The 27,596-nt window shown below is 35.0% G+C and overlaps 1 protein-coding gene across 2 annotated transcripts; it reads left to right on the top strand.

Moving 5' to 3' along the window:
* Positions 1–239: 239 nt before the first annotated feature.
* LOC145690640 (uncharacterized) lies at positions 240–27,376 on the top strand. Of its 2 annotated transcripts, none has more exons than XM_081765727.1 (3): positions 240–460; positions 13,303–13,757; positions 25,374–27,376. In XM_081765727.1, the coding sequence occupies exons 2-3, from the start codon at positions 13,330–13,332 to the stop codon at positions 26,575–26,577; spliced, it is 1,632 nt and encodes a 543-aa protein (XP_081621853.1). In that variant the 5' UTR covers positions 240–460; positions 13,303–13,329; the 3' UTR covers positions 26,578–27,376. The 2 variants fall into 2 exon arrangements, with proteins under 2 accessions (XP_081621853.1, XP_081621852.1); XM_081765726.1 differs by having other exon boundaries at positions 241–557.
* Positions 27,377–27,596: the final 220 nt, after the last annotated feature.

Here is a 27,596-nt window from a genome sequence, read left to right as displayed (position 1 = left end):
ATTCGACCTAGTTAGTGTTCCACATGAAGTGATTGTTTCGATTGTGTTTACTTATTTTGTTCCCGAATTCATCCTGGGCCATTCATCTCTAAAAGTGTAGATCCCCATTTTACCGTATGAATTGCTCAGCAGACGAGTTCCTGGAGCATCAAAACATTGAGAGAGAGAGAGAGAGAGAGAGAGAACAACTTATTACTTTAAGTTGTTACTTATTACTATACCTACCACATCAGTTCGGTGAACATCCTTAATTGCGTCATTCTTCTCACCATATTTAGCTGAGGTGCCTAGAAAGTTAGAAGCCGGGGCAAGAAAGCAAGAACACAGCAGAACTGCTCACAGCGTAGCGCAAATTTGGAGCAAATGATGTATCGTAGAAACAAATAGAAGAGAAGAAGACGCATTGGCGCAGAATTTTTGTAAATAATGTGCCTTGCACATTGTATAGAAAATCATACTGGTATGATATATGTTGATCTATGATTATTATCGAGAAGTATTTTGGGGTAGGCCAGTCATTGCGTTGGAAACGATAGTTAAATTACGTGCAAGTCAAGGTTAGACACACCAGTCAAAATAATGGTTGAAAAGTTACAATTCTTTTACTAATATTGTACTCAAAAAGAGATTTTCGCTTTGCTGCGTGGCAATATCTCACTTACCCGAGGTGAAGTTCATCGGGACCAGTAGAAATAATTAATAAAAAATTACAATTTTTTCACGATTTGCGTATACATAAGCAACCAATGTCTGCATATGATATTAAAATCACAGTACAGAACAAAAACCAAGCTGTGCTAGGTGACCACTAAATGTTACGCATGCTGCCTAACCGAGTCAGAGCAGGGCGAAGTTGCTGGGGAGGGGAGGTGCCTATGAATGGAGCGGGCGCGTCAGCCACGGTGGCTGAGCGTGTAAGTGAAGGTAGTGACGAGAATTAGGATTTACGCAGTGATAAGAGTTGCTATAGCAGTGGTAATGGTTTCATACTAGAAACGCAACATTTGTAAAGATAATACACAGCTCTTCACCATTGCATAAATTCTCGGAGTATATTTAGTACAAGGGGTCCAGAAGCACGTAAAAAACAAAATTTACAGGACAAATGAATGATGCAAATACTTAGACGTAACAACGTAACCAAATCTAACCTAAGCTAACCTGGACTAACCTAACATTAGTAGAAATAAGCGAAATTCTACCATTTTTTGGTAAATTATTCGGGACCCCTACACTAATATAATATAAACTAAAGTAACCTAACCTACCGTAAACTAACGGAATGTAAACAGAAATTGTAAAATTGTAACTTTTTTTTTTTTTTTTTTTTTTTTTTTTTTTTTTTTTTTTTAAGAAAAGAGCTGGACCTCTTCTGCTGAACATAAGCCAAATTCTCCACGGTGGAAGATAGGGTCAATGTTTAGCAGAAGGGATACAAAATTTATAGGAGAAATGCAAGATGCAAGTACTTAGACCTAATATAAACTAAACTAACTTGTACTAAAGTGAAGTTACCTGATATTAATAGAAATAAGCGAAATTCTATCATTTTTTCTAAAATTATGCTGGACCTCTGCACTAACATAAACTAACGTAACCAAGCCTAAACGCACCTAATCTGAACAGAAACTACCAAAATTGTAACTTTTTCTAAAAAAGAAAAAATATCTTTACTCCTGCTAAACATTGTCTCAGAATACTATGTGATACAGTCATATTTTATATGCACTTACTTATTTTAAGCGTTGTGAAACACTTATAATTATTTTACACTAATATCCCTACGCTTGTAACCATAAAATAGCCACACCTCTATTACTTATTATTTAATTTTGCAGCATGGAGATGTTTGTTCCTTACAATCATGTGTTTACATGCAGAGTATTTAATTTTAGCTGCAAGTTTTGCAAAATCCAGCGTGCTTGAACTTATCCAGTACCTTAAGTTATTGAGGATGAACTATCAAAAAATGAGTTTATGTAATTACAGATATCTCCGTGAAAATTATGTGGAGTATTTAAGGTTGTATGTATATACGCATTTATGATATTATTCGTGAAGTAAGGAACTTAATATTATTGATCGTTACAGGGATACATAGCTCCATTACCCCCAACTCATTCAATCAATGTTAAAAAATTATAATCAACCTGTAATAAACTCTATAGGTCTTGGAGAGTTGTTTTGTACCAGCTATACAAAGGTAATGGAAGGTAGTAGATTGGAAGAAGTTTAAGATCACACATTTGAAAAGAAAATATACAGGGAAAACTGAATGTGCAGGCGAAGTTTAGACACACCACTCTAACAAATTGCTGAAAAAATTGTATTTTTTTTTCACTAATTTTCTCATTGTTCTCCAGAAGATTTACACTGTGCGGCATACATATCCCCTCTTTGCCTCCATACGTAAATGTTTAAAACTTGCAGTTCTTTTATCATTTGTGTATAAATACAGCATTCAGATGTATGCAATAAAAAACTAGTTCAGAAAACGTAAACGAGCCTGTGCTAGGAAGAAACAAAAAACATTCTGTCTAAGTGAGTGGGGCAGGGCAAATAGAGTTGGCCCACACTATAGCGTGGGGATGCGTTCGAAGGGTGCAGGCATGTCAGCGACAATGAGTTTACGCGTAAGCGAGATTAGTGAAAACTGGTTTGTTTTCGTATTAATACGTGTTCAAATAGCACTTGTAATGGTTTCATTCTTGTAACGCCATACTTGTTAACATAAAATACGTTTTTGTACACTGTTCAAATTAATTCTGCCTGTGGAAAATTGTATCTAATACAGTTAACTTTCGTATGCACTCACATACTTCAACAGTCGTAAATCACTAATAATGCTTTTACACTAGTAACTCTACACACCTAAACCTGAAACACAGCTGTAATACTTAGCATTTGATTCTCCCGCCGGCAAAAATTTGTTGCTTTTAAACGAGTCTTTCCATGCAGAGCATTAAGTTTTACCTGCAAATTTGGAAAATGTGGTGTTAGTGAACTTGACCAGCACCAAATTGAACACTGCATATAAAGACATGTTTCAAGGAAACAAAGGGTAAATTTCACAGTACAAGCACCACATGTGCATCAATAAATAGAACCGCTTTTTAAGTTACGTAGATAAGGATTATGAATTTGAATTGTTGTGTTTCGGTATCTGAGGCCATGTTAATCCTGTACGTATGAAGGATGACGTTCCTCGCCAATCACACTTCCCAGGAAACTGGGGAGGAAGAAAGCCCTGGGGGGACCATCATGTGAGGAATCATTTTGGCATTTGATTGGTGTGAATAAGAAAAACTTCCCTCAGGATGGCTGACCTGGAAAAGCTTTTGCACTTTTCTCAGCGAGTATCCACATCGGAAAACGAACCCGGGACTGCGCTACCTAGGGTCACGGGGTAGGGTAGAGAAGGATAGGGATAGATTAGCTTTGGCTTGACGGAAATTTGAATCCATTTTATTAAAATTAATCAAGTATGATTTCTTGTTTTTTTGTAAGGATACCAACTGCATAGGGCAGTGGAAAGTTGGCCTGAACCAATTTTCTACAGGCGACTGGTGTAAATATTAAGTAATACTACTATGTTTTATCTCTACAAATGTAGATTCATTAGTGTACAACCAATGCAAGTGCTATACGTCGTCTAAAATGAGTAAGTTCATGTGAAAAAAGACTGTATTAGGTAGTATTATCTTACGCCGGTATACTATTTCCATACAGTGTACAAAGTGTTTCATTTTACATATGTAGAGGTACTAGTGTGAAGCCATTACAACTGCCATAGGAACTTGTATTACTGCGAAAATCCACATTAAGATACTTCAAAATGCAAGATACAAGCACTAACCTAACGTTCCGTGGTAACCTAGGATTTTACTAGCGTACCATATCTGACTCTGCGATCCGTAATAATTAATCCGACACGTAAGGAGTTTAGTAGCATGACGAACACAGTATATTTCCAGTGTCTGGCTTTGCATTATGTCCATGGGCATACTTATCATCTCTGATGCGTCTACTCCCCCCAGTGGCTTTATCAGCTTTTTAGCGACCTGACTTTGTTAGATAGCATTTGTGCATCTTCGTGATCAGCTAGCGCAGGTTGGTTTGAGCTTTTTGCACTGTAGTTTTATGGCATATGTTCGAACGCTGTATTTATAAGCAAATCGTGGAGAAATTCTAATATTTCAACTGTTATTTCTGTTGGCCTCCTTGAGATTCATCTGTGCTCAGTGGAGTTATGTCTCCCAGCGCAAATGTTTTAGGAAGCAATAAGAAGGAAATTCTTGGAAGAATTATAAGTTTTCAACAATTACTTCGAATGGTGTATCAAAATATGACTTTCTTTTCTAAATTTCTGTTAATTTAAGTTCTATTTAAGAGCACATTGGTTAGATATAACTTTATACATCTCTTTCTTACTAAACAAACTCCATGGTTCTGGGTAATCGCAATAACAATTAAAACACAGCTCTTTCATACTGGTTAAAAATACACGATAGGCGTCTTCGAATTTGTTTTATGCGTGAGTGGGTCCGTTTTGGAAAGCAAATTGTATTATCACACATGGTGCTATACATCTTTACGTAGGCTACTTTTCAATCAAAGCAAAGTAAGCTGATCTCACATAGTTATCAGGAACATGATTTTTAAATTGTTTTAGCAGATATATTACTCTTGAGAGTCTTCCAGAAATTAATTAATATGCTGTTCCCACGATAACTTGTTGTCAATATATATACCTAGAAACTTCACACATGTTGAGTTATTCTCGACAGGCACTTCTTTTAGACTAAAAGTCATATGTTGAGTTTTATTCTCGTTAAGTAAAAAACCATTAGCCTTAAACCAAATCACAACCTGATCCCATGTATTTTCAGTTATAGAATTAAGTCTACTAAGATCAGGACTAGTATTTAGGAAGGTTGTATCGTCAACATATAGTATAGAGTAAGCAGATAAAAAGTAAGGTACATCATTTATCATTAGTAAAAATAAAAGTGGCCCAAATACTGAACCTTGGGGTACTCCGTATTTAACTGATGCAATACCAGATTTATTGTTATTTACAAAAACAATTTGTTTACGGTTTTCTAAGTAAGACGTGAATAATCTAAAACTTAAACCCTTGATACCTATTTTTTTTTTAAGGAGAATTGTGTGTTCAACACAATAAAAGGCTTTGCTTAAATCACAAAATGTTGCCTGAACAAAATCCTTGTTTTCAAAGCCTCTAATAACCTTCTTTACTAACGAATCGATTTCTGAATACAAAACTGTCGTGTATAGGATTTACAGATTGTTCCATTAGATTGACTGCTGTTACACTATTATTGTGTTTGTCACTATTATTGTGTACTTCATCTACAGAGTTCACTAAATAATTACTAAAATCTTCTGGATTGGGGTAAAGACAATCCCGATTACTCTTAACTATAGAATTAATTACATTCCAAGCTTGTTTGCACTTATTAACAGACGATTCGATTTTTGCTGAAGTATACTGCTTTCTCGCTTCATTAACAGCTTGCTTATATGTTTTCCTAGCTTTCAGATAGACTGACCTAGTTACTTCATTTTTCTCTCTCTTATATATGTTTAAATGTAACATCACCTCACACTTCATAGTAATATTGTACTTTGTATAGTAATAACATCATCACCCAAAACACACTGAATGTAGACTACAATATTACTACACATTTTATAAAATAGATATTTACTTGTTGACTAATAAAAGTCAGTTAAGCTCTCAGTGCAATCTGGTTAAAATAAAATGCTACACTGTCCACATTCGTCATCATTAAAATCGATAACATCGTCTAGACAGAAGAATTATCGTAGGAAAATCTATTACAGTTTTCATACATGTAGGAACAATTTAAATCTACATTTCTACATATAGTGGCGCAAGGTTATTCACAGCTGTGAGAAACGAGATGAAGATCAGCAAGTGCAAAAGGCTTAGAACTTGGTGCTTGTATTAAAGCTTCCCTTTAACATGTTCCATCTTCACGATAACTGTCAAAAACGACAGTGACATTTCTTCCATATGTACTTACAATGTACACTGAGTGCTTACTGAATTGCGACCATCTCTCCACACAAGAAAGTGTGGCCAGCTGCCGAGCTGACTATATGACCAACCCGACTGGTAGTACTGCAGAGAAAGAACACACTCGAAGTTACATATTGGTTTGACAGCACACTGTTATAATGGGAGGTGGGCAGTTTTTCTGATTGGTAAGGCAACCTTGGAAGTTCGAACCAGCAGCTTTGGTTTACTGTTTTCCGAAGATATCCGAAGTTGGACTTAGAAAATTTTTGTCTTATAACAGCAATAAAGAATGGGGTCATCCTTTATGGAACGGTATGTACACTTCTGGTCACAAAAATTGGGATTACTTTCCAGAGACCGAAAAAAGAACCTTAGATCTTTGCTAATTCCCTTTAGGTCTGGCTCCCTTTCCCTTCATTTTTGTCACAATCAGGAATGTAAATTGAACGACTGTATTGCGGTATGCATTTGACAACTTGGTTGTAGACACGATATATCTGCAATACAGAAAACGATAATTGTAAGTTGCGAATGTAAGTACATTATTTATATTTTTAATCTCCGTTAGTCTAAAAGGCATAATCGTAGGACGTTAAACTGAGAAATTTCATTTCATTTCAACGATTAACAATCTGTTTAACGCAATTTACTAATTATTTATATTTTTAATCTCCGTTAGTCTAAAAGGCATAATCGTAGGACGTTAAACTGAGAAATTTCATTTCATTTCAACGATTAACAATCTGTTTAACGCAATTTACTAATTGTTTTACTGCCAGTTTGAGTGTCACCGAAACATACTTTTGTCCCGTTACTTTCCTTAGAGCGACGACTAAGGAGTAATTTATGAAAAACCCATTGAAGTCTGCATGGCAAAAGCTAGAATATTGGAAAATAGTCTACTGCTTTCCGGTATAACATCTGATTCATCCGACCCGTCTTTTGAATAGGAGGTTGAGAGGAAACTGACTTTTGTTTCTAATAGGGCTGGAAATTTCTGAAAAGAATAAAATCACATTTACTTGCAGTGTCACTATTGCAACCTATCAGAAAATAAACCAAACTAACTAACTCTATAACGTATGAAACCCGGATGTTCAATGCCGTTTTCCAAAAGCTATAGATTTGACTTCTGTCCTTAGCTAACTGGATCCAGTTTCTACTTTGTATTCCTATTTCTGCGAGATCCATCTTAATATTGTTCTTCCATCTGCAACAAGGTCTTCCTAATGGTCGTTTTCGGGTTAAAATTTTGAAAACTTACCTACTTTCATTAATTCTGGCTACCTGACCAGCCAATCTTAGCCTCCTACACTTGATCACCTTTATAATGTTTGGTAAACGGTATAAATTATGCAGTTCTTCGGTATGAAATTTTCGCCATTCCTCATTGTCGTTCCTCTTGGGTCCGAATATTTGCCTCAGGATTTTATTCTCGAATACTTTCAGTCTACGTTTTTCCTTCAAAGTAAGCGACCATATTTCGCAACCATACAGCACAACAGGCATGATTATCGTTTTATATTTTAAAAATAAACCAAAACCTGAATAAATCTTGCTGCACATAAGAGAAGTTACTTTTCGTTGTTTTAAAATTATATTTTTTTATTTCAGGAAAACAAATAAAGAATTTCTGTCATTTACAGTATTTTCTGTAAAGATCTTCAGTAAGTAACTGTAATTACAAACGATGAGAAGATTCTTTATATGTGATGAATTTTTGTAATAGATACAAGGGTTGGATTTTTAGTAATTGCAATAATGGTATATCTTGAGAAGTATAGTACTTGCAAGGTTCGAAGTTTTACAGACCCTAATGTTATCACCAGTATTGTGAATCACGCGTTCCCAGCGATGTGGAAGCCGCTGGATGATGTTGGCAGCACCTAATCTCTGGATAGTGCGGATGAAGCATTCGGTCGCCCAGAGATCATCAACTGTACGAAAGCTTGTCCCACGAAGTGGTTCCTTCATCTTCGGAAAGAGATCGTAGTCGCAGGGACTTGAATCTGGAGAATACAGGGGTGATACAGCACTTCCCACCCCTATGATGCAACAAATCAGTGACAGCACCTGCTGACTGTGCCCTTGCATTGTCATGCAGAATAATGGGTGGGTTCGTCAGGAAGTGGCGTCTTTTTCGTGTTACAGCTGCTCGCAGATTGTTCTGCAAAAAATTACAGTAGTACTCTGCACTAACGGTGTGTCCTTGGGGGATGATATGGTTTATTATACCATCCCAGTCGTATGCAATGATGAGCATAGCTTTCACATTGATTGGGGTATTCCGAACTTTTGTTTTTCTCGGTGATTCAGGATGGCGCCACTCGTTTAATTGCCGTTTCAGCTATGGTTCATACACTCTGGCCTATGTTTTTTATATATATTTCTGATTCGCTCCTGCAACAAACTTTGAATTCTGATCCGTGCCTTTTATGAAACGTCGTTTGGTAAACAATTTACTGTGACCCTTCGCTGGTTTGTCTCTGATCGGTGTCGAGGGTGGATCTGATGGTTGATCATGAGTTGACGTTAAGGGTTGGCTTGATAGTTTGTCTTTGGCATTGTGGTGCAGGTTGCTGGCTTCTTTTGGGTCGAAGTTGCAAGCTAGTCGGACATTATATGCTGCTTAGTAGTTTTAGTCGTTTTGGGTGTCTTTGTTTCTCCTTGTAACAGCGAAGGCACACGAATTCTTTTATTAAACATCCCGTAGTATATGTTCGGGTAACATGTCTGATTAGTGTCGCGTTATTCAAATGCTTACTGCATTGTACACATTTCACGGTCTTCGATTTTGGGGGCATTGTGCCTAACAGTATTATATCTACACACTTTGAATGACAACGTTAAGTGCTACTTCCACTATCCACACTTTTACACTCCAACACACATTGTCTTCAAAGGGGCCCTTTGTTGACTAGTAATTAGTCTATATAAAAGAGAAGTGAATAACGTAATTGCTATTTGCACTTTCCATACTATATAACAAACTCTAGCACACACTAGGCTATATTCTTATAGAGTACACTGACACTATCTGCTATTATTCCCATCTTCCTTTTCACTCCTGGTTTGGACTAAGACTAACCGACCACAACGGTACCTGTATTCAACACACTCTTATCTACCTCAAGGGTGGGGGCGCGGTGGCTCAGTGGTAGAGCGTTCACCTCCGGTGCTTGGGGTCCCTGGTTCGATCCCAGCTCGCGCCGTGTGAACTTTGTGGCGGACAAACACCGTGCTCGTGGGTTTCTCGGGGTTCTCCTGTTTCCTCCCACTTTCTTCATTCCACCATTTCACTCATTTCTCATTATCACCGTCTCCTTTAGCCTAACCGGCATAACCGTGGGACGTTAAACTTAAAAATTTCATTTCATTTCTACCTCAAGGGCACACGTGAAGTAACATTTTCAGACCAAAATATTCTTAACAACAGCAACTACCCATTGATCGAAGTGCTCTGTTTTCGATATTTATAATACTACGTTGTGAGCTTATCAGAAAGAACGTCTCCCTCCTCCCAAACAGCACGAGCAGAAGAAAATATCAAAGCGGTGTTATGGATGGATGGAGTTAAGTCGAAGATGCCCAGAGTAAGGTGAATGATGACTGGGCTGACAATGCAGAAGACGATTAAGCATTCTTCAGGATGATATTTAACCTTGATGTCTTCGTATATTTTCCTAGTTTATTTTTTGCAAAATTGACTATTTTTGCTTCTCTTGGATTAATATCATACATGCGACTTAAAGTGCAAAGGTTTTTTTTTTTTTTTTTTTAATATATATATATATAGCGGATTTCCAGTACAACGTGAGTTTGTAGTATGTTCAAGTAGATATATCAAACTACAGTTTGATATAATATTGGTGTTGTTCTGAGTGTCCGCTCTATTGTCAATACAACTCCGAAAACGAATATTGATGGCAAATTACAGGTTCGCCGAACACGCTTTTTATTAAACAAATTGTTCTCATACTCTTGCTATTTGGTTATTTTATGTGTTATTATTAGTGGAACAAAATACTATTACGAATTTTCCCATCATACTGCCGCTTTCCACGCAAATCTGTTTATTACGCACCCACCTCGACTTTTCGAAGTTTGGAGTCAGAGGTAAATTCCGAACGTTCTACAGGAACAACCGGAAATGACCTACACATAATCTAAACTACCTTTTACGCGGAATATGGTGTACATTACAGGTATCAACTTTCATAATAATTCATTGATAGGCAGAAAATGGCCCTTATCATGACCCATCCTTACTGCTTATGGTTGAGTAGAGTAGAAGTAGATTAAGTAGTGGTAGATTTTCATCTCACGCTTCACCCAATGGGTAACTGAAATTGGATAAATTGTATTCATAAAATTAAAAACAATATATTGCCGTCTGGTTTAAACAAGTAATAATAATAATAATAATAATAATAATAATAATAAAATAAAATCAAATGAAAATAAAATCTATAAACTAAATTTTTCAACTTTCCCATTTCTTGTTGATTAGAATTAGTGATGCCTGAAGAATAAAGTTAAACTAGAATTTATTATACCTTATTCCTTATAGAGCAGTCTGTATTGCATCTCAAGGCGTTGTTATATTTAAAGGTCTTTAAGAATAAATTGGCTTTAATTCAGAGTTAAGACATTTTACAAATTTTGATAATTAGTGCATTACTTTAAATTATTAAATTCAATATATATTTAGTGAATTTTGAATGAATTTTATTTGGACGTTTTGTATATAGCAGTCAAAATAATTATTAAAAGTCTTAAAGTGGAAAATAAATTTTATTTCTACCTGAATAATTCGGTAAGATTTTGAACGAAGTTAGTAATGTTAATTGGAATAGGTGGAAAAGTTTATTTTTGTAGGGGTTACAGGTGCAGCTGAGAGGTACTGCTTCGGCTGAAGTCACTCGTACTTTATATAATCCTATCAAAGATTTTTTTTTTTTTTTTTTTTTGGCTTGATTGCAAATTATGGTTGTAGTAAAATGTGATATCGATTCTTGTGACACTATGTATGTCTGTCTGTTTGTTTGTTACTTGCGAAAGTTTCAATTTTGAGCCTTCCGTTCGATAGAACATTAAATTGTATCTGAAAGAAGTTGTTGACTTTTTCGCGTCACTCTTACCGTTCCCGAGATAGTTGGCCAAAAAAGTTCCGATTTTCGGAGAGTTAAGGAATCTTATCTCGAGAACCTTAAGCTATAGGGAAATCATATTGGTGTTGATCAATACCTAAGAGGATGGTAAACATTTTAGTACCATTCGATTCCCGGCGGAGCTCATGTGGTTCGGATTCCACGTTAATCAGTAGGTCCACGTCTAATATAGCCTCGCTGCTGAACGGGACATGAAACTCAAAATCAACTCAACATTTTAGTACCAAATAGTAACCGGTGACCACTGGCCAACTGATGACCGTTCCCTAGATATTGTCCAAAAAAGTTCGGATTTCGGGAGATTTAAGGAGACATCTCGGGAACCGTAAGTCATAGAGAAATGATATATTGCTAAGTTTTCCAATTTTGAGCCCTCCATTATGAACACGTGTCTTCGTAAAACAACATATCATAGAACGTTTTAACAGAACTCTTAAGCAAAATATGTGGAAAAAATTTAGTACTCAAGGAAATTATAAATTGATAGATATATTGCAAGAATTGTTTAATGAATGTAATAATAAACCACATAGAACAATTGGTATAACACCTCTAAAAGTTAATAACAAAAATTAATTGTTAATAAGTTCGTTCTGGCAATGCTCTTAAAGCATTTTCAACTAGTTTAATTTTACTGTTTATTAATTGTCAAGTGCTTGTTCAAAGGTGTTAAATTACAGAATTCTATATTTAAATATCACTGGCAAGAAAAAAAATCTCTACTACAAGTGTATATAGTTGCTAAGTTGAGTGCTGTAGTGTTAAAATTTTCACGCTGTTTTGTAAACATCTGTGATGGGCATAAAAGATATATATGACAAGAGAATAGGCATTATAAAAGAATTAATAATTTCATTAAAAGACAAATGTTGCGATACTGTTTTGTAACCTGAAAGTATTCTATGTTGTGTTCTTGATGACATCCCTGAGATAAATTACTATTAATAATATACATGGCTCTAGGTACACAGAAGGAACCATCTGGTGCGAAAAGGAAAAGGAAAACTCGGTCCGACGTACCAGAAAGAATTAACAAAATTGTGGTGAGGAGTAGGATGCTCATACGAAAGCTTTCGTACTGATTAATACAACATGAACTTAGACGGACCTCACGTAACTTTTTTCATTTTCCTTTCTGTCTTCCTCTCTCTCTTTGTGATCCTCCCTCGTGCTTACGTGATCAGCGTATGCATTTTCGGCGCGGGAGAACCAAGTTTCATTCCCCTTGGGAACTTATGGGGTTCGGATTCTGTGTTAAACTAATGGTAAAATAAACACTAAACTCTAATCCTATGTACCTATTCTTCGTAGAGTAATGAGGAAAAAGGGGATTTTTTTCTCATAATCGATATACTTGAACAGCGGCTAAGAATGAATAGAAAAGAAAGTAATATAGTCACTTTATCACTTGAGTCGTGATCCGTTTAAATAAATAAGTAAACAAATATAAACGTAACAAAAGTACTGTGCAACTTGAAAGAGAAGGTATATTCTACTGACTTAAGATTAAGTAAAGGATGTGCGGTCTATACCGCCGTATATCCTCGACTACGATAATTTGACTAAGTGAAATTCAAATTCACTGGAGTCAAGTTATGAACGTGTATATTCTGAAATGTCTCAAGAAATCATCAATATGCTTAAACTTACAATTGAAATTTCTTAAACACTTTTTTTTTTTCTTTTTTAAACGTAATACTCTGCACAAGAATTATCAATTTTATTTCAGTTTGTACCTTTCTACAATAATGAAGTAATTTTTCCATGCTCGTAACTTTATCTATTATTTTTTACGTTGTTTATCACAGCTCAAGAAAATTCTCATTGCATAGTGGTGAATACTTTCATTTTTAATTTCAATAAATCAATTTTTACGTAATTTTAATGTTTTGTTACTTTTTCTGACATCAATTTTTAATTTAATCACATTTTCATATGTTTATTTTTTAATTTTAGTCCGTTAAAATGGTTATCAATTCTTGCAGATGTATGTGTGGAAATAGTTTGATTTTTGTTCTATGCTTTTCTTTCTTTCTTTCTTTTTTTTTCTGGTTATATTTTCAGGAAGTATAATGGTTTAATTAAGCCAAAATGATAATGGAAAACTCGGATAGAGATCATGATGGTATCCCTCAGTTGGAGGTTATTACTCTCACATATTCATCTACTGGCACGAAGGTTGATGATGATGATGATTCTTCAACATCTGATTACACATCAACATCATTTTTGGTGGAAGATGTTGAAGTCATTTCCATTGAGAATCAAATATCTAACCCAAGTATTAATGAATCTCTTGGAGTGATTAATAGTAGATATTCAGACGACAAAATAGTAACTGCTGGTGATGGAGTATTTGGTGAGGTTGGGAAGAGTTCTGCGATTGAAGTGGTTGAGTCTGTAGACGTAAATGTAGACAGTGATTTGGTACGTGTATCATCAGAATATGAAGAGATTGAGCAGATAGACAGCGAACAAGATCATATGCAACCATCAAATGAAGTGGTTGAGTCTGAAAGGTTAGTTTCCAAGATAATGCATTCTTTAAAGTTAGTATGGAAATTTATGAATGTCGTAAATATTTTTCACCATGTAATTCGATATTCTTATATATCAAATCTAGGTAATTCGAAGTTACTTCTGAAACTCAAAATGTTTCGAGTAATAGAAAGTACACAATCTAGAAAATTTAAAAAAAAAAAATATTGCAGCTAATTGTAGCATTTTGAACGAAAAGAAAAGAAAAAAAATAACGACGTTTCTTCAAAAAATCGTACATTTGTGAGTAAGGACTTCGCTGATTGTTCAAAATGATACAATATCCTTAGGTGCAACATATATTTTTCTCAGAGAACATTTGAAAGTGATGACAAGATTGCCAAATAATATTAATATTATTATTATTAATAATAATAATAATAAATAAAACTGCAAAAACTTTTTTTTTTTTTTTTTTAGTTTTTTGACCATTTCAGGTTCTTCAATGTCAAAACTTTAAATCCAACTTAATATTTAAAAGGAGTACTTTGAAAGGCTACTTGAAGGATATTTTTGGATACCGAAGCACGTTTTGCAATTTTCTTTCAACTTTGCCTGTTATTTACTATAACGCTTCTTTACAAAAGAGAATTTGAAGTTTATTTTATACATAATTGCAGTTTTTTTTTTTTTTCAATCTGCAATTTAGGATGCAATTGAATCTTATAACTTTAATAATCATGAAATTAAAGATTTAATATAGAAAAATGCTTTAACATGCAAAACTAAAGTTTAAGAGTTGGAAGAAAATTAAAAACACATTTAATTTAAGAGAAAAGACAAAACGATATTTGGATTATAATTATATCAATGTGTTTTCAGTTTACATTTATATGTTTGAGTAAACTTATTTACTATACATATTCATTTATTTTAACATACAAAGCAATAAGGTACACATAAATATTCTCTGATAATGGAAACAAATCAAAAACCAAACACCATATAATTTGCAATAATTCATATAATCTTCGTCGCTGTCTTCGTTGATTGGAATATTTTCAACTTTAGAGCCTGATTTAAATAAATAAGTGACGAAAGAGAAAGGAAAATCCTCAACTCTGGCAAAGAAATGTTCGACGTTTTGACCTTGAGGATCCTAAAATGACCAAAAAAAAACTGAAAAAAAACAACGTATTTTTTAGTTTTAATTGTTTGGACAATGTTGCCATCACTTTCAGACCCTAAAAAAAATATAGGTTGTACCTAAGGGTATTACAACATTTTGAACTAAAAATTAGTCATGGTCCCCCACAATATTTTTCTATGATTTTTTTTTTTGAATTTTTCAACACGCAATAATAATAATTATTATAATAATAAAAAAATTTTTTAAAAAAAGATAAAGGCATCGACTTTTTGAAAAAAAAAATCACATTTACACCTACATTCTATCTACAATCTTAAACATTCAAATTATTAGAACCACGACCACCAGAATTTTAAAATACTAAATTTTCAGCATGTATGATACGATAATTCGGTATGGGCTGGGGGTAGGGGTCGAAACTTTTCTGGGGGTAGTTTTAGGTCAAAACTAACATTTTGAGTCAATAATGACCTAATTTGAATCAAGGGTCGATTTCACTATTTTACTAGGAAATACCCTTTGTTCACCATCACTAAAGAAAACAAAACAGAACAATAAATAAATAAATAAATAAAAAGAACGCCATGTCTTCTGAAGAACTGTTCTGCGATAATTGTTTATGTATAAACCTGAAGCCAAATGCGTGTATTGGTTCAAAAAATTATTCAAATTTGTTAAGCAGTTTTCATGATGCTTTGAGTTTTACGTTTCTCTTGTCGCGTGTCCTTTTTATCCACTACACAAAAGTCAATATATGAAAACCTTCCCAGGGTGAAGGCCTAAGCTTATGTGAAAAATGGATTCAATCAGTCAAACTAATGAGCGGACAAAGAAACGCCAATTCGACTTTATGTATATAATCAGAATATGTTGTAAATAGATAGATACCAATACACAGTAAAAGAGAATCAAACTTGATCGAAACATGATCTAAAGAGAAAGCAAATCCCGTATAACAGGCATCCTTATAACAAAAACATTTGTAAGTAAATAAGATTGTCTAATTTCTGATAACAATCAATCTTTCATCTTCCAACTCTATCTCACTCTTCTCATGACTATGCTAAGCTGCCGTAACTTCTGAAGGCAGCTGTTTACTTTATTAGATGTATGATACCTTGTTCTGCAATTTGATTTTACTCCCCAGCTAATTTGCGGGGATGAGTCAAGGACAATAGGTTTTATGTTAAAATAGTTTGTACCTCCACCCTGGATGACCACAAAAGTTGCACATTCGCCATACTACATCTGTATGTATAGTTCCGTTCTCTCCAGGGCTGTCATGTTTCTCAAAATAATATTGATGAATTGTGAAGGCTAGTTTAAAAATAAAAAAGCGAACATGCAGTATTGAGACTGCATTCGCCACCACTGCATCTGTGTGAATAGGTACGTTCTCTCCAGCGCAGTCATATTTCTTTATCAAAATAATATTAATGAACTATGAAAGCTAATATATCTATCTATCTATATATATATATATAGTAGCATTACTCTACGAATACAACAAGCAGTTGAATCGATATCTGCACTAATAAGTGATGCTAGTATCAATCAAATAGTACAGTCAAATTACATAAAAAACGGGCCAAACCTAGACATTTAGAATAAAATGATGGGACCGTCTGGAATTTGTTCGTAATCTCTTCCTCATAAACCTGCAGAAAATCCCAAAAAATCCAGTTTCCGGTTTTCCGTCATTTTGAATAAATTTCCTGCCATCTTGGATTTCTGACATGCGCTTCGTTTATGCCACATAATTTCTAAACTAATTAACGTAGAAGGATCATTCTTTCTTTATTATACTTCTAATATTATAGGCAATGTAACAAGTCATTATCACTTGTCTCCGCATAACCATTTTTGCGTAACTTTAAGATAAAGTGTAAAATTGGGATCTGTATTAGGGGACATATCCTTTTCGTTGCTTCATACAACTTAACGGACTAGAAATATGAAAAAAGTGCTCGAATAAAAGTTGTTGGATATTTCATAAGCTTTAAAACGATGTATATATTGTCACTATATACAATGTCAGAGATGCGCAATGAAGCTTCAAACGTCATTGGACTGCGCACAATTTCTGTTGAAACATATGAGCGAATCATTTAACTTGAAGAAAAAAGAGACTTTTTAGTGATTTGAGACGGCTTTTCATTGCAATTTCCGGTAAGTATCAACAGTTTTGGAAGTACGGCTAGTTTAGTAAATAGTTCGTAAGCAATGGCGTCGGCAGAGGGTTGCACAAGTACTCTAAAATTAGACTTTCGCATTATCTTTCTGCATGTAAGCCTATGTGTTCATTGAAATTAGTGTTTGAAATAAAACCTTTTAAAAAGATGAAATCTATTGAAATATGTTTTACTGATGTTATCCTGCAAAAAAAAAAAAAAAAAAAAAAAAAAAAAAAAAAAAAAAAAAAAAATCCAGTTGCGGGTTTCCGGCCTCTTTGAATAAATAGCCCTAGTCCAGTGCAATTACGTCAAAAATCGATCAAACTTTTTTTTTCCTTTTTTCTTTCTATCTTTTTTAAAGATTATACCTGTTACAATATGTTATATGTATTGATATTATACTAAAAGAGTCCCAAAACTCTAGTTATTGGTTTTCCATCATTCATGAGCAATATGTGAAGTTTATCACAAAACATTATGGTAAATAAATTATTGTATTTGATGGTTATGTTGGTCGGCTTAGCGTAAAGGATAAAAAACAGTGGATATGAACAAAGAAACCATCAATACGCGTAATCGCTGAGAATAACATCCACGTTGTTCGTTTATCTCAACAGGGATTTCTTTCTAACACAAAGAACAAATCCGAATCGATATCACTTCTGACGAAATATCTGGAGAAATCTGGTTGTACCATATATCAATCACTTGGAGATGCAAACACATTAGTTGTGTTAATCGCAACACATCTTCCAAATCTGGCTCGTCAATAATAGCGGGAGAAGATTCAGATATTTTGGTTCTGATGGTAACACTCGCAACAGCTGAGACTTACGTGTTTATTTGTGGCTCGAAACCGCGCATAAGATATACAGCAGTGCCAAACTTCAGAGAGCATTGGCGATATGGTAAACTGCATTTTATTTCTGCATGCCTTCACTGGTTGTGATACAACTTCTGCTCCACACAGTAGAGGGAAGAAAGTTGCGTACAAAATACTGGGAAAAAATGAAGAACTGCGTCGACAAATGGATGTTTTTAACAACTCTCTATCATCTGCTGATGATGTGGCAGCTGCTGGAGAAAAAAATGTTCTTAGCGTTGTATAGATGTGCAGAGAAAGAAAATCTGGATTGTACAAGATTCTGCATGTACAGAAAGATTGTATCCACACAACATATCAGTGACACTTTCAACTTAACAGTACTGTCTCCAACAACAGCTGCTGCAAATCACCATAGTCTCCATGTGTTCTATCAAGTTCAACAGTGGAAAAATCAAGAGATGACTCCAGTTGAATGGGGCTGGAGAATTTGTGGCGATTTCCTTCTTTCTGTAACAACATTTGAGCAACCTGTTCCAGAAGACTTGTTAAAGTTTATGGCATGCAACTGCCAGGCGAACTGTGGAAACAATTGTGGGTGCAAAAGAAGAGAGCTAGATTGTACATTATTTTATGGGCAGAGTAGTGGACACGGATGTGGTAATAGCACTACTTTAATTGAAGATGCAGATGAAGGAAGTGATGATGAAGCTGTCACCGAAACCAACTTCTTTGAGAAGGAAGTTAACGAAAACTGTGAATATTCAACTTCAAAACGCCATCGAGAAAAGTAAGTCTCAAAATACACTGGTATATTTAGAACTTTTGTTTAAGTTTATTTATCGTCGCAAAGCTTTTTACTTTGCCATATACACTGATCAGCAGTTGAATTAGAGACAGTAGGAAAGTTGCAGAAACCGACCTGCAGATGCTGCACCAGTGCATGTGAATGAAATGCATCGCGAGGGTACTGCTGCCATGTACTTCCTCTCTCGGTATCCGTGTCAGTGCAGTGTGTGATGGGCAAGACGAAGGGCCTGAGTGCACTTGACCGTGGTCAAATCGTAGGGGTCAGACGACTGGGTGGCTCGATTTTGGAAGTGGTTGCTGCACTCGGATATTCAAAGGTAACTGTATCATGGGTGTATCATGAGTACCTGGCTTCCGGTAAAAGCTCACTGACGCCGCGGTCAGGGGCGTGTCGACGACAGGGGTAGACGCTGAGTGGCCCGCATCGTAACAGCCGATAGACGGAACACAGTGCATCAAATCGCTGAGAGGTTCAATGCAAGACAAGAATGCCGTGTCAGCAGCCACACGATTAGCAACCAACTGCTCGCCATGGGGTACAGAAGCCAACGACCCACGCAAGTATCCCTTCTAACAGCACAACACAGGAAACAGCGCCTAGCATGGGCAAAGGAACCCTACCTCTGGACTGTGGAAATGTGGGAAAAGGTTTCCTAGACAGTTTCACATTGGTACATACCGATGAACCGGTAAGGGTGCGGAAATGGATCCATCGTGACAGCAAGGAACTGTGCAGGCCGGTGGTGCTGGTATTCTCATCTGGGGCATGTTTACGTGGAGTGAAATGGGTCCTCTAACGTGTAATACAGTCCCTCATAGGTAAACGTTACCGCGATATTCTGGACGACCATGTCATATCATTTGCTCGGGTGCTACATCCAGGTAGTGCCCTCATCTTGCAGCAGGACAATGCTCCGGCCCACCGCTCGAGGAGTGCAGCAAACTGGATTGATGAGCACTCATCTGATCTGGCAACACAGTCGTCGGAACTCAATCCGATCTACCACATCTGAGACGCCATGGAACGACGCCTTCGGCTGTGGACTCTCTTCCAATTAACCTCCAAGCTCTGTGGGAGACTTTGCAGCAGATATGGTTTGAGATTCCACAGCAACACTTCAGGTGCCTCGTAGAGTCCATGCCGCTGCGGGTAGCCTCCGTTATTAAAGCGAAACGTGGTGTTACACACTATTAGTTAGGTGTCTATAATTGAACTGATGATCAGTGTATATTGTCTTCCTTTTTATACCTACAATACTTCTAAGTTTAGCAGTTTAATACATGCGCAGAAGAATCTAAGCACAATTATAAAAACTAGTACGTGTAGTAAATAGTGAAAATCATGAAATAGGATATGATGGTATTTGCTGTAAATAGGATACAAAACGCACCGCAAATAATTCCGGTAAGTATATTTTCCTTCATTTTTAATAATGTATCCCTTGTTTAAATCACCATTTTTATTTTTTCCTAAACTTATATTTTCAAACACTAATAGATAAAACTTTAAGGTACACTGAACTTTTGGTAACGCCAACTCGGAGAAAGTGATCACTTATTATATAACCTATAATATTAGAAGTATAATAAAGAAAGAATAATACATTTACGTTTATTAACTTAGGAGCCATAAGGCAAAAACTAAGTGCTGGGGAAAATTTCAAGATGGCGTACTGCTTATTTAAAATGGCGGGAAAACAGCAACTAGAGTTTTGGGATTGTTTTAGTATAATATCAGTACATATAACATATTGTAACAGGTTTAATCTTTTAAAAAAATCTTTAAGTTTGATCGATTTTTGACGTAATTGCACTGGACTAGGGCTATTTATTCAAAAAGGCCGGAAATCCGCAACTGGATTTTTTGCAGAATAACATCAGTAAAACATACTTCAATAGATTTCTTCTTCTTTTTGAAACGTTTATCTCAAACACTAATTTCAGTGAACACACAGACTTACATACAGAAATATTATGCGATAGTCTAATTTTAGAGTACTTGCGCACCCCTCTGCCGACGCCACTGCTTACGAACTATTTATTAAACTAGCCGTACTTCCAAAACTGTTGATACTTACCGGAAATTGCAATGAAAAGCCGTTTCAAATCACTAAAAAGTCTCTTTTTTTCTTCATGTTAAATGATTCATTCATATATTTCAACAGAAATTGTGCGCAGTCCAATGACGTTTGAAGCTTCATTGCGCATCTCTGACATTGTATATAGTGACAATGTATACATCGTTTTAAAGCTTATGAAATATCCAACAACTTTTATTCGAGCACGTTCTTCATATTTCTAGTCCGTTAAGTTGTGTGAGGCAACGAAAAGGATATGTCCCCTAATACAGATCCCAATTTTACACTTTATCTTAAAGTTACGCAAAAATGGTTACTCGGAGACAAGTGATAATAACTTGTTACATTGCCTATAACATTATAAGTATAATAAAGAAAGAATGATCCTTCTACGTTAATTATTTTAGAAGTTACGTGGCATAAACTAAGTGCATGCGAGAAATCCAAGATGACAGACAATTTATTCAAAATGGCGGAAAACCGGAAACTGGATTTTTTGGAATTTTCTGCAGGTTAATGAGGAAGAGATCACGAACAAATTCCAGACAGTCCCATCTTTTTATTCTAAATGTCTACCTCAAACTTTATTTTGACTGCACTACAAAATCGACTTTGGCTGTCATCTGGGAAGAATCGATATAACCATTTGATAGATTGCTAGAGCTAATCCATGGTCCTTTATTTGCGACGTTGCCACATAGTACAATTTGTCTCTCCAGGCGAGGACTCGAACGGTATTAATATATGCTCTGTGGTCTGTGGGCGGCAATTTTAGAACATAAGGTGTCCATAAAGTCCTTTGTCACCCCCTAAAACTCGGAAACGGTGAATTATATGTCAAAACGGGAAAACATGTATTTCATCTTTCAAAAGTACTACGCATTGAACTAAACAAAGTTGTCCCATGGTCCGTCGGAGAGTCCCAGACGGGACCAATTCTAAATTTTCAAATAGGAATGGGGGTCAAGTAGTATATCGTTTGATAGCTATTTTCAAAAGAAAAACGATGAAATAAGTTTCGACGCTCTACATTAAACCTGTACAAAATGGCGGCAGGTCAAAATGTTAATACAGTTGGCATTGAAGTCTTTAGCTATACAGTTGGCATTGAAGTCTTTGGCCACCCATAGAAATCTGAAATTACTCAACAGATATCAAAACTGAAAAATACGTATGATATCATTTCAAAAGTACCACGTATTGAGGTAAACAGATTTGCCCAGATGGGATCCAACACCAACATTTCGAATGGCAAGGGGAGTCAGGTAATATAATGTTTGAAAGCTATAGTTATGTATGCAAGAAAATTTATGGCTACTGTGTTTTGGGATAGGGAACGTGTAGTACTGGTCGACTTTTTGGGTCTGGTGCAACAATTATCGCTGAACAATATTGTGAAACATTACAGAAGTTGCAAAGAGCAATTAAAAACAAACACCGATGTAAACTGGATGCAAAACTTTTGCTGTTTCATGACAACGCCCGTTCGCACTCCACCAAGCGGACTCAGGAATTTTTACAGACCTTTCATTGGGAGGTTTTCAACCATCGGTCATAATAGCCTGGATCTTGCGCCAATGGACTACCACCTATTTCGTCACATGAAAACCTGGTTAGCAACTTAGCAACGATGAAGACTTCAAGATGGTGTGCAGAAATGGTTCAAGTTACAGGCGGCAACTTTTTATGACAATGGACTTCGTAAGCTTGTTCATTGCTATTGTAAGTGACTAAACTTGCATAGCGAGTATTTCCGAAGGTAGTGTACAAGTGTCGCTTCAAAATGTATAACAATCTATTTTCACTTGTTTTCTTTTTAATCCGAAATGTAAGTTACCTCCTGGATAGTCCTCTTACAATTTACAATAACACCGTCCCAATCCCTATCAAGATTTCCTTTTTCGAAGTTGAGCATTGACTTTGTTTTTTTCTTTTGCCTTATGAAATGTATTTCAAATATGTTTTTGTCGATTTTTGAGATGGTACGGTGTAAAATTTTTTAAGTCATGTACCAAGTTTTGAAAGTTTTTACATCGTGTTACCACGGAAATTATTAATCTCATATCATATAAAACTTACATTACTGTTCAAAAGTATTTGATTTGTCACTAAGCGTCTGGCCAATTGCTGTAAGTTACTATTAAATAAATGAGTAATCTGTTGCAAAATGCATTTTCCACATTAGAAAAGAAAAGGAACTCGAAACATCATGAAAATATCAATGTGAGATCTCATAAAATTGTTTTTTTTTTGTTTTGTTTTGTTTTGTTTTTAATGGACTTAATTTGTTTAAAACTGTAAAATCAGCGATTAAAAGTTTACTATATATATACTTAATTAATAGGTTGTATAACACACGATTTAGGTTACAAATTCAAACTCCACGTACTAAAATTATTTTAGTGCACAAACATTGTTATTTTTTTAATGTGTACGGTTCCTATATATGAATTTACTGATTGAATATTTTACCGTACCTATTAGGAAGTGTTTTTTTCTGAATGTTTTCCATTTTAGCTTTGGAAGTACGTATAATCTAAATCTTTATTTAAGATAAAATCTGATCAAAGGAAACTCTTACTACTATTAATCTGTGTTACCGTTTCGACAGCATATCATTGTCTTCATTAAACATACCTAAAACGCAACTTTTAATTAAGCAAACGCCTCGTCCTCATATCTTCTGCTACACTGCATACTGTGTATTTTTGTCTTGTTTCTTTACTATCTTACATTTAATTTGTTATCCACAAATCATGTATTCGTAGTCCACTAGTCTATTCATTAATCTCTTGCTTTCTCTTTTTAACCAATGTGCTTCTTTCCACTTTTTTATATGTCTTATAGTAGTTGTAGTACAACTTCCCAGTCTATTTCATGTGCTGTTTCTCTCATGTGTTTATAAACCACCTTATTTTCTTTTTTAATCTAAAATTGTCTGTACGTTGTTTAATCCTTCTTTCAAACTCTTTCCTGCACTTCCTATATTTTCACAACACATTTTTGACACTTATTCTTATAAATTAATCCGTATTTCACTTTCCTTTTTCTTCTTTCCTTTCACTAAATTCAATATTTTCCCACCTCTTCCTCTGTATGTTTTTCCCCATTTTTCAAATTTCTCTCCAATGCTTTCTGTTTCAAACCATCTTTTTTTGTCTTTTCCTTTTTCCTTTTTCTTCTTTTCTGTTATCCTTCTATCCTTTACTGTAACCTTTTCACCTAGCACTCTATGAAACTTCTCTATATCTTGTTTTCTCTTATCATTTTTGCTATGTACCAGTTCCATCCGTTTCATCTTCCTAACAAAACTATTTTTAGTCCCTTCATCTGCGTCACTGATGATATGTGTGTTAAAAGTATTCGTATATTGCCTAACAAATGTTTGCTTTGTTCAGGTTTTATCTTTAAGTATTTCGTTTTAATTTAATTTACAAATTTAAGAACAGAAAGGAAATATTTTCTTTAATTAAAATATAGCTACAACTGAAGATTATTAAATGGATTGTGAGAAAAATACTTCTTACAAATCTAGCAACAGAGATTCCCACTTCATCTTAGCACACTACCGATAAGGGGTCACATAGGTCCCTGAATATTCTATTTATTAAGATATATGAGCAATTACATATATGAAGTTCCCGAGGGAAGATGCTTTTATAAATCTGAACAATATGATTACATTTTTCATTAAGGATAGAAATGTTACGAAACAATATTTGCTAAATATCTTGATCCTCAGTATAACATGTACACAATATCCACTTCCTTGGCAGAAAAAAAGAACCTAACTTTGCTAAATTGCTAAAACCTCTTAACGACGATTATTGTATAAATAGATTCTTTTATCTGGCTTTTTACGGAGTATTTATTTTTGTTGTACACTAGATATGTATTTAATTCCGATTAATAAATTATACAACTATTTCTGTTAATTTGATAGATTTTCACTATCGTGGCAAAAAAAGATTAGAGTACAGCACTCTAGTTAATATTCTTCTGTTATCGATTGACATAATTAAGCGGTGTAAGGCATTAAGCATGCGATCGCAAGATGAGTCCGTCAAGGGTTAATCCTTCTCAAAACAAACCCTTATGTTTGCCCTTTCATTGTTATTTTTCATTTCTCATCTCAATTGGCCTCCTAGAGCAGAACTGTGGAGCGTAAATCTTACAAATGAAATAAACTCGTACTTGTGTCCATAGAAGACAACATGTTTAATAAAATCAACTTTTCCATATTTTCATAACCAATTAACAGGAAGAGCATCTAAAATAATTGATATTTTACCGCAATAGAAATTAAATACAAGAATTTGTTTTGATTCGGCGGAGGGCCCGAAAGGCTCTGTTGCCGTACTCTATGCCTAAGAGAAAAGTATGAACATTACTTTATTTATGAAAATAAGTCTAAAATTCTAAGAAAAGTTATCTCAGTACATATTTGCTTAATTTTTTGTGTATACTTTTCAGTACTGCATCAAATACTTAACTTAACAGTGACTATACTGTTAAGTTCGTTTACTGACTATATATACAACTTAAAGTTTTAAATTTCAGAATTCGTATGAGAACTTTGGAATGCTTGCTTCTGAAATATATGTTTTGTTGTCTTCTTTCAGGTCTTCGCCTTTTCTGAATCAGATGCAACTAACCGCAGAATTTAGTTCTGGAAGGAATGTGAGAAGTGTGAGAGAGCCTAACTTTAAAAATCGACGCAAAATGTATTCCAATAGCGAAAAGAATAACGAAATAATTTCTGGAATAGTAAATGAAAATAAAACAGAGTTTATGTGTAATGTTTGTAACAAATTTCTCAAGACTGCTAACACTTTAAAAGAGCATGAAAGGATTTTGCATAGAAGAGAACGAATATTTAAATGTGATTATTGTTACAAAGAATTCTGCTTTAAAAGTATGTTAGAAGCTCACATTCGTAGTCACACTGGTGAGAAAATAAAATGTTCACATTGCGATAGGACGTATTACGAGTATTCACATCTGAGGGCTCACTTAAAACGTGTTTTTGTAGGTAAAAGACACAAGTGTCCTCATTGCGATAAATCGTTTGTCAACAGATATGAATTGGTCATGCATTTGGAATCAAAATCAGGATTTTTATGCGATTATTGTGGAAAATATTTTACTACTAAACTATCTCTAAAATATCATATTAATGGACATATTGGTGATACACGGTTCAAATGCAATACTTGCCAGAAAAGGTATTCAAATCCATGGAGTCTAGGTAAACACATGAAACGATCTCACAAGAGATATGAATGTGAACAATGTGGTCAGATAATGATGAATAACATTGAATATAAGAAACATATAGGGTCTCATATGACTAATCCATGGTTTGTTTGTGAATATTGTGGCATGACTTTCACCCATAGTGATAAATATGAGGCACATGTGTCCGGACACCCGAGGACACGATTTATGTGTAAACCTTGCTCGAAAACATTTATGCAGGAAAAAAGCTTCAAGAACCATTGGAGATTAAAACATCCCGGTGAGGTGATGCCAGAGTTTGATGTAGAAATTTGTGAACGCTGTGGAAAAACTTTCACAGATTCGGTTTGCTTCCAAAAACATGTTTTTTCTCATGTAGAAGATGAAAAAAGGAAATCCTACGATTGTTCTCTGTGTGGACGTTCGTATCGGCATATATCTAGCCGATATAAACATATAAGTAAATTGCACAACACAAACAAGGATGCGAATTCTGTTCTTGTGTCATGTAAATATTGCGGAGAAAAATTCACAAATAAAACTGAATTACGGCAACATTTTCATACTCATGAAGAAAGACATAGTTAGGTTTGTCATATGCGTAAATATTGAAAACAAGTGTTTATAAAAACACATGAAGAAAGGTCACGACAGGGGATAATCTAAAGTAGAGTAAACAACAACGAGCGAAAGTGAAACGAAAATATCGGAATGAATCTATATCACAAGAACTAAAAGCATTTTTTAAAAAATCAGACAGTTTTCCTGGTAATTGTGGAAGTTTCTATAATGATAAAATTGAGTTGGCTTCGTATACAAAAGAACACGAAACGTCTGCTGCTTCAGTTCTAAACAAATTGCCAAAAGTTCAGTTACAATTGAATAAGGTAAAGAAAATGTACATTTTCGGTGACCACAGTACTTTTCTTTCTATACATGTGAATAATTTATTCAATATTTATTGAATTTATTTAATCGATTTTAGCGCAGATCCTTTTATAACAATGATTTCCTTTTTCATTACTTAGTAACTTTATTCATTCGAGATATTTTTGTTACTCATTACAATACTTTCATTTCCTCTACGTTTATGGGATGAACGACGATAGCCCTTTTATGCTGCAACATATGTTACATTCATTTGATTCATCTTTACTAATGTTTGAAGCAACCATTACTTCATTTTGTCTATTCAGAGGTAATGTGAATTATATCAAACAACGGTTCTCGTTCATTTTGAAGGTAGATTCCTATAGAGAAAAGTAGTTTACGAGGGGTGTTGGGAAAGTCATGTCTATGGCGGGCTAAGAAGGAAACCAATGAGCTGAGAAAAAAAAAAGTTATTTTCAATGTAATCACCTTCCAGTTCTACACATCGTCTTCATTTTGTTCCAAGTGTCTCAGTGCCTTCAATATAAAAAGATTTCTCCTTAGAGTCAAAGAACTGAATCACAGTATCCATTTCCTGCTTGTCGCTTGAAAATTGCTGGTTCCTGGTGTACTTTTTCAAATGACAAAACAGATAATAATCACTTTGTGCGAGGTCAGGACTATAGGGTGGGTGGAAACGTTGAGTCATTCCCTGTCCTGTGAACCTTTGCTTGCTA

This window comes from Thermobia domestica, chromosome 7, assembly GCF_964235325.1.
Source record: "Thermobia domestica chromosome 7, izTheDome1.hap1.1, whole genome shotgun sequence".
Lineage (NCBI taxonomy): Eukaryota > Metazoa > Arthropoda > Insecta > Zygentoma > Lepismatidae > Thermobia > Thermobia domestica.
This window is presented reverse-complemented; position numbering and strand designations above follow the sequence as displayed.

Coding starts and splice junctions, on each gene's coding strand:
- LOC145690640 (XM_081765727.1), top strand. CDS start 13,330: ATGATAATGGAAAACTCGGATAGAGATCATGATGGTATCCCTCAGTTG. Junction 13,758..25,373: donor GAAGTGGTTGAGTCTGAAAG/GTTAGTTTCCAA, acceptor GTCTTCTTTCAG/GTCTTCGCCTTTTCTGAATC.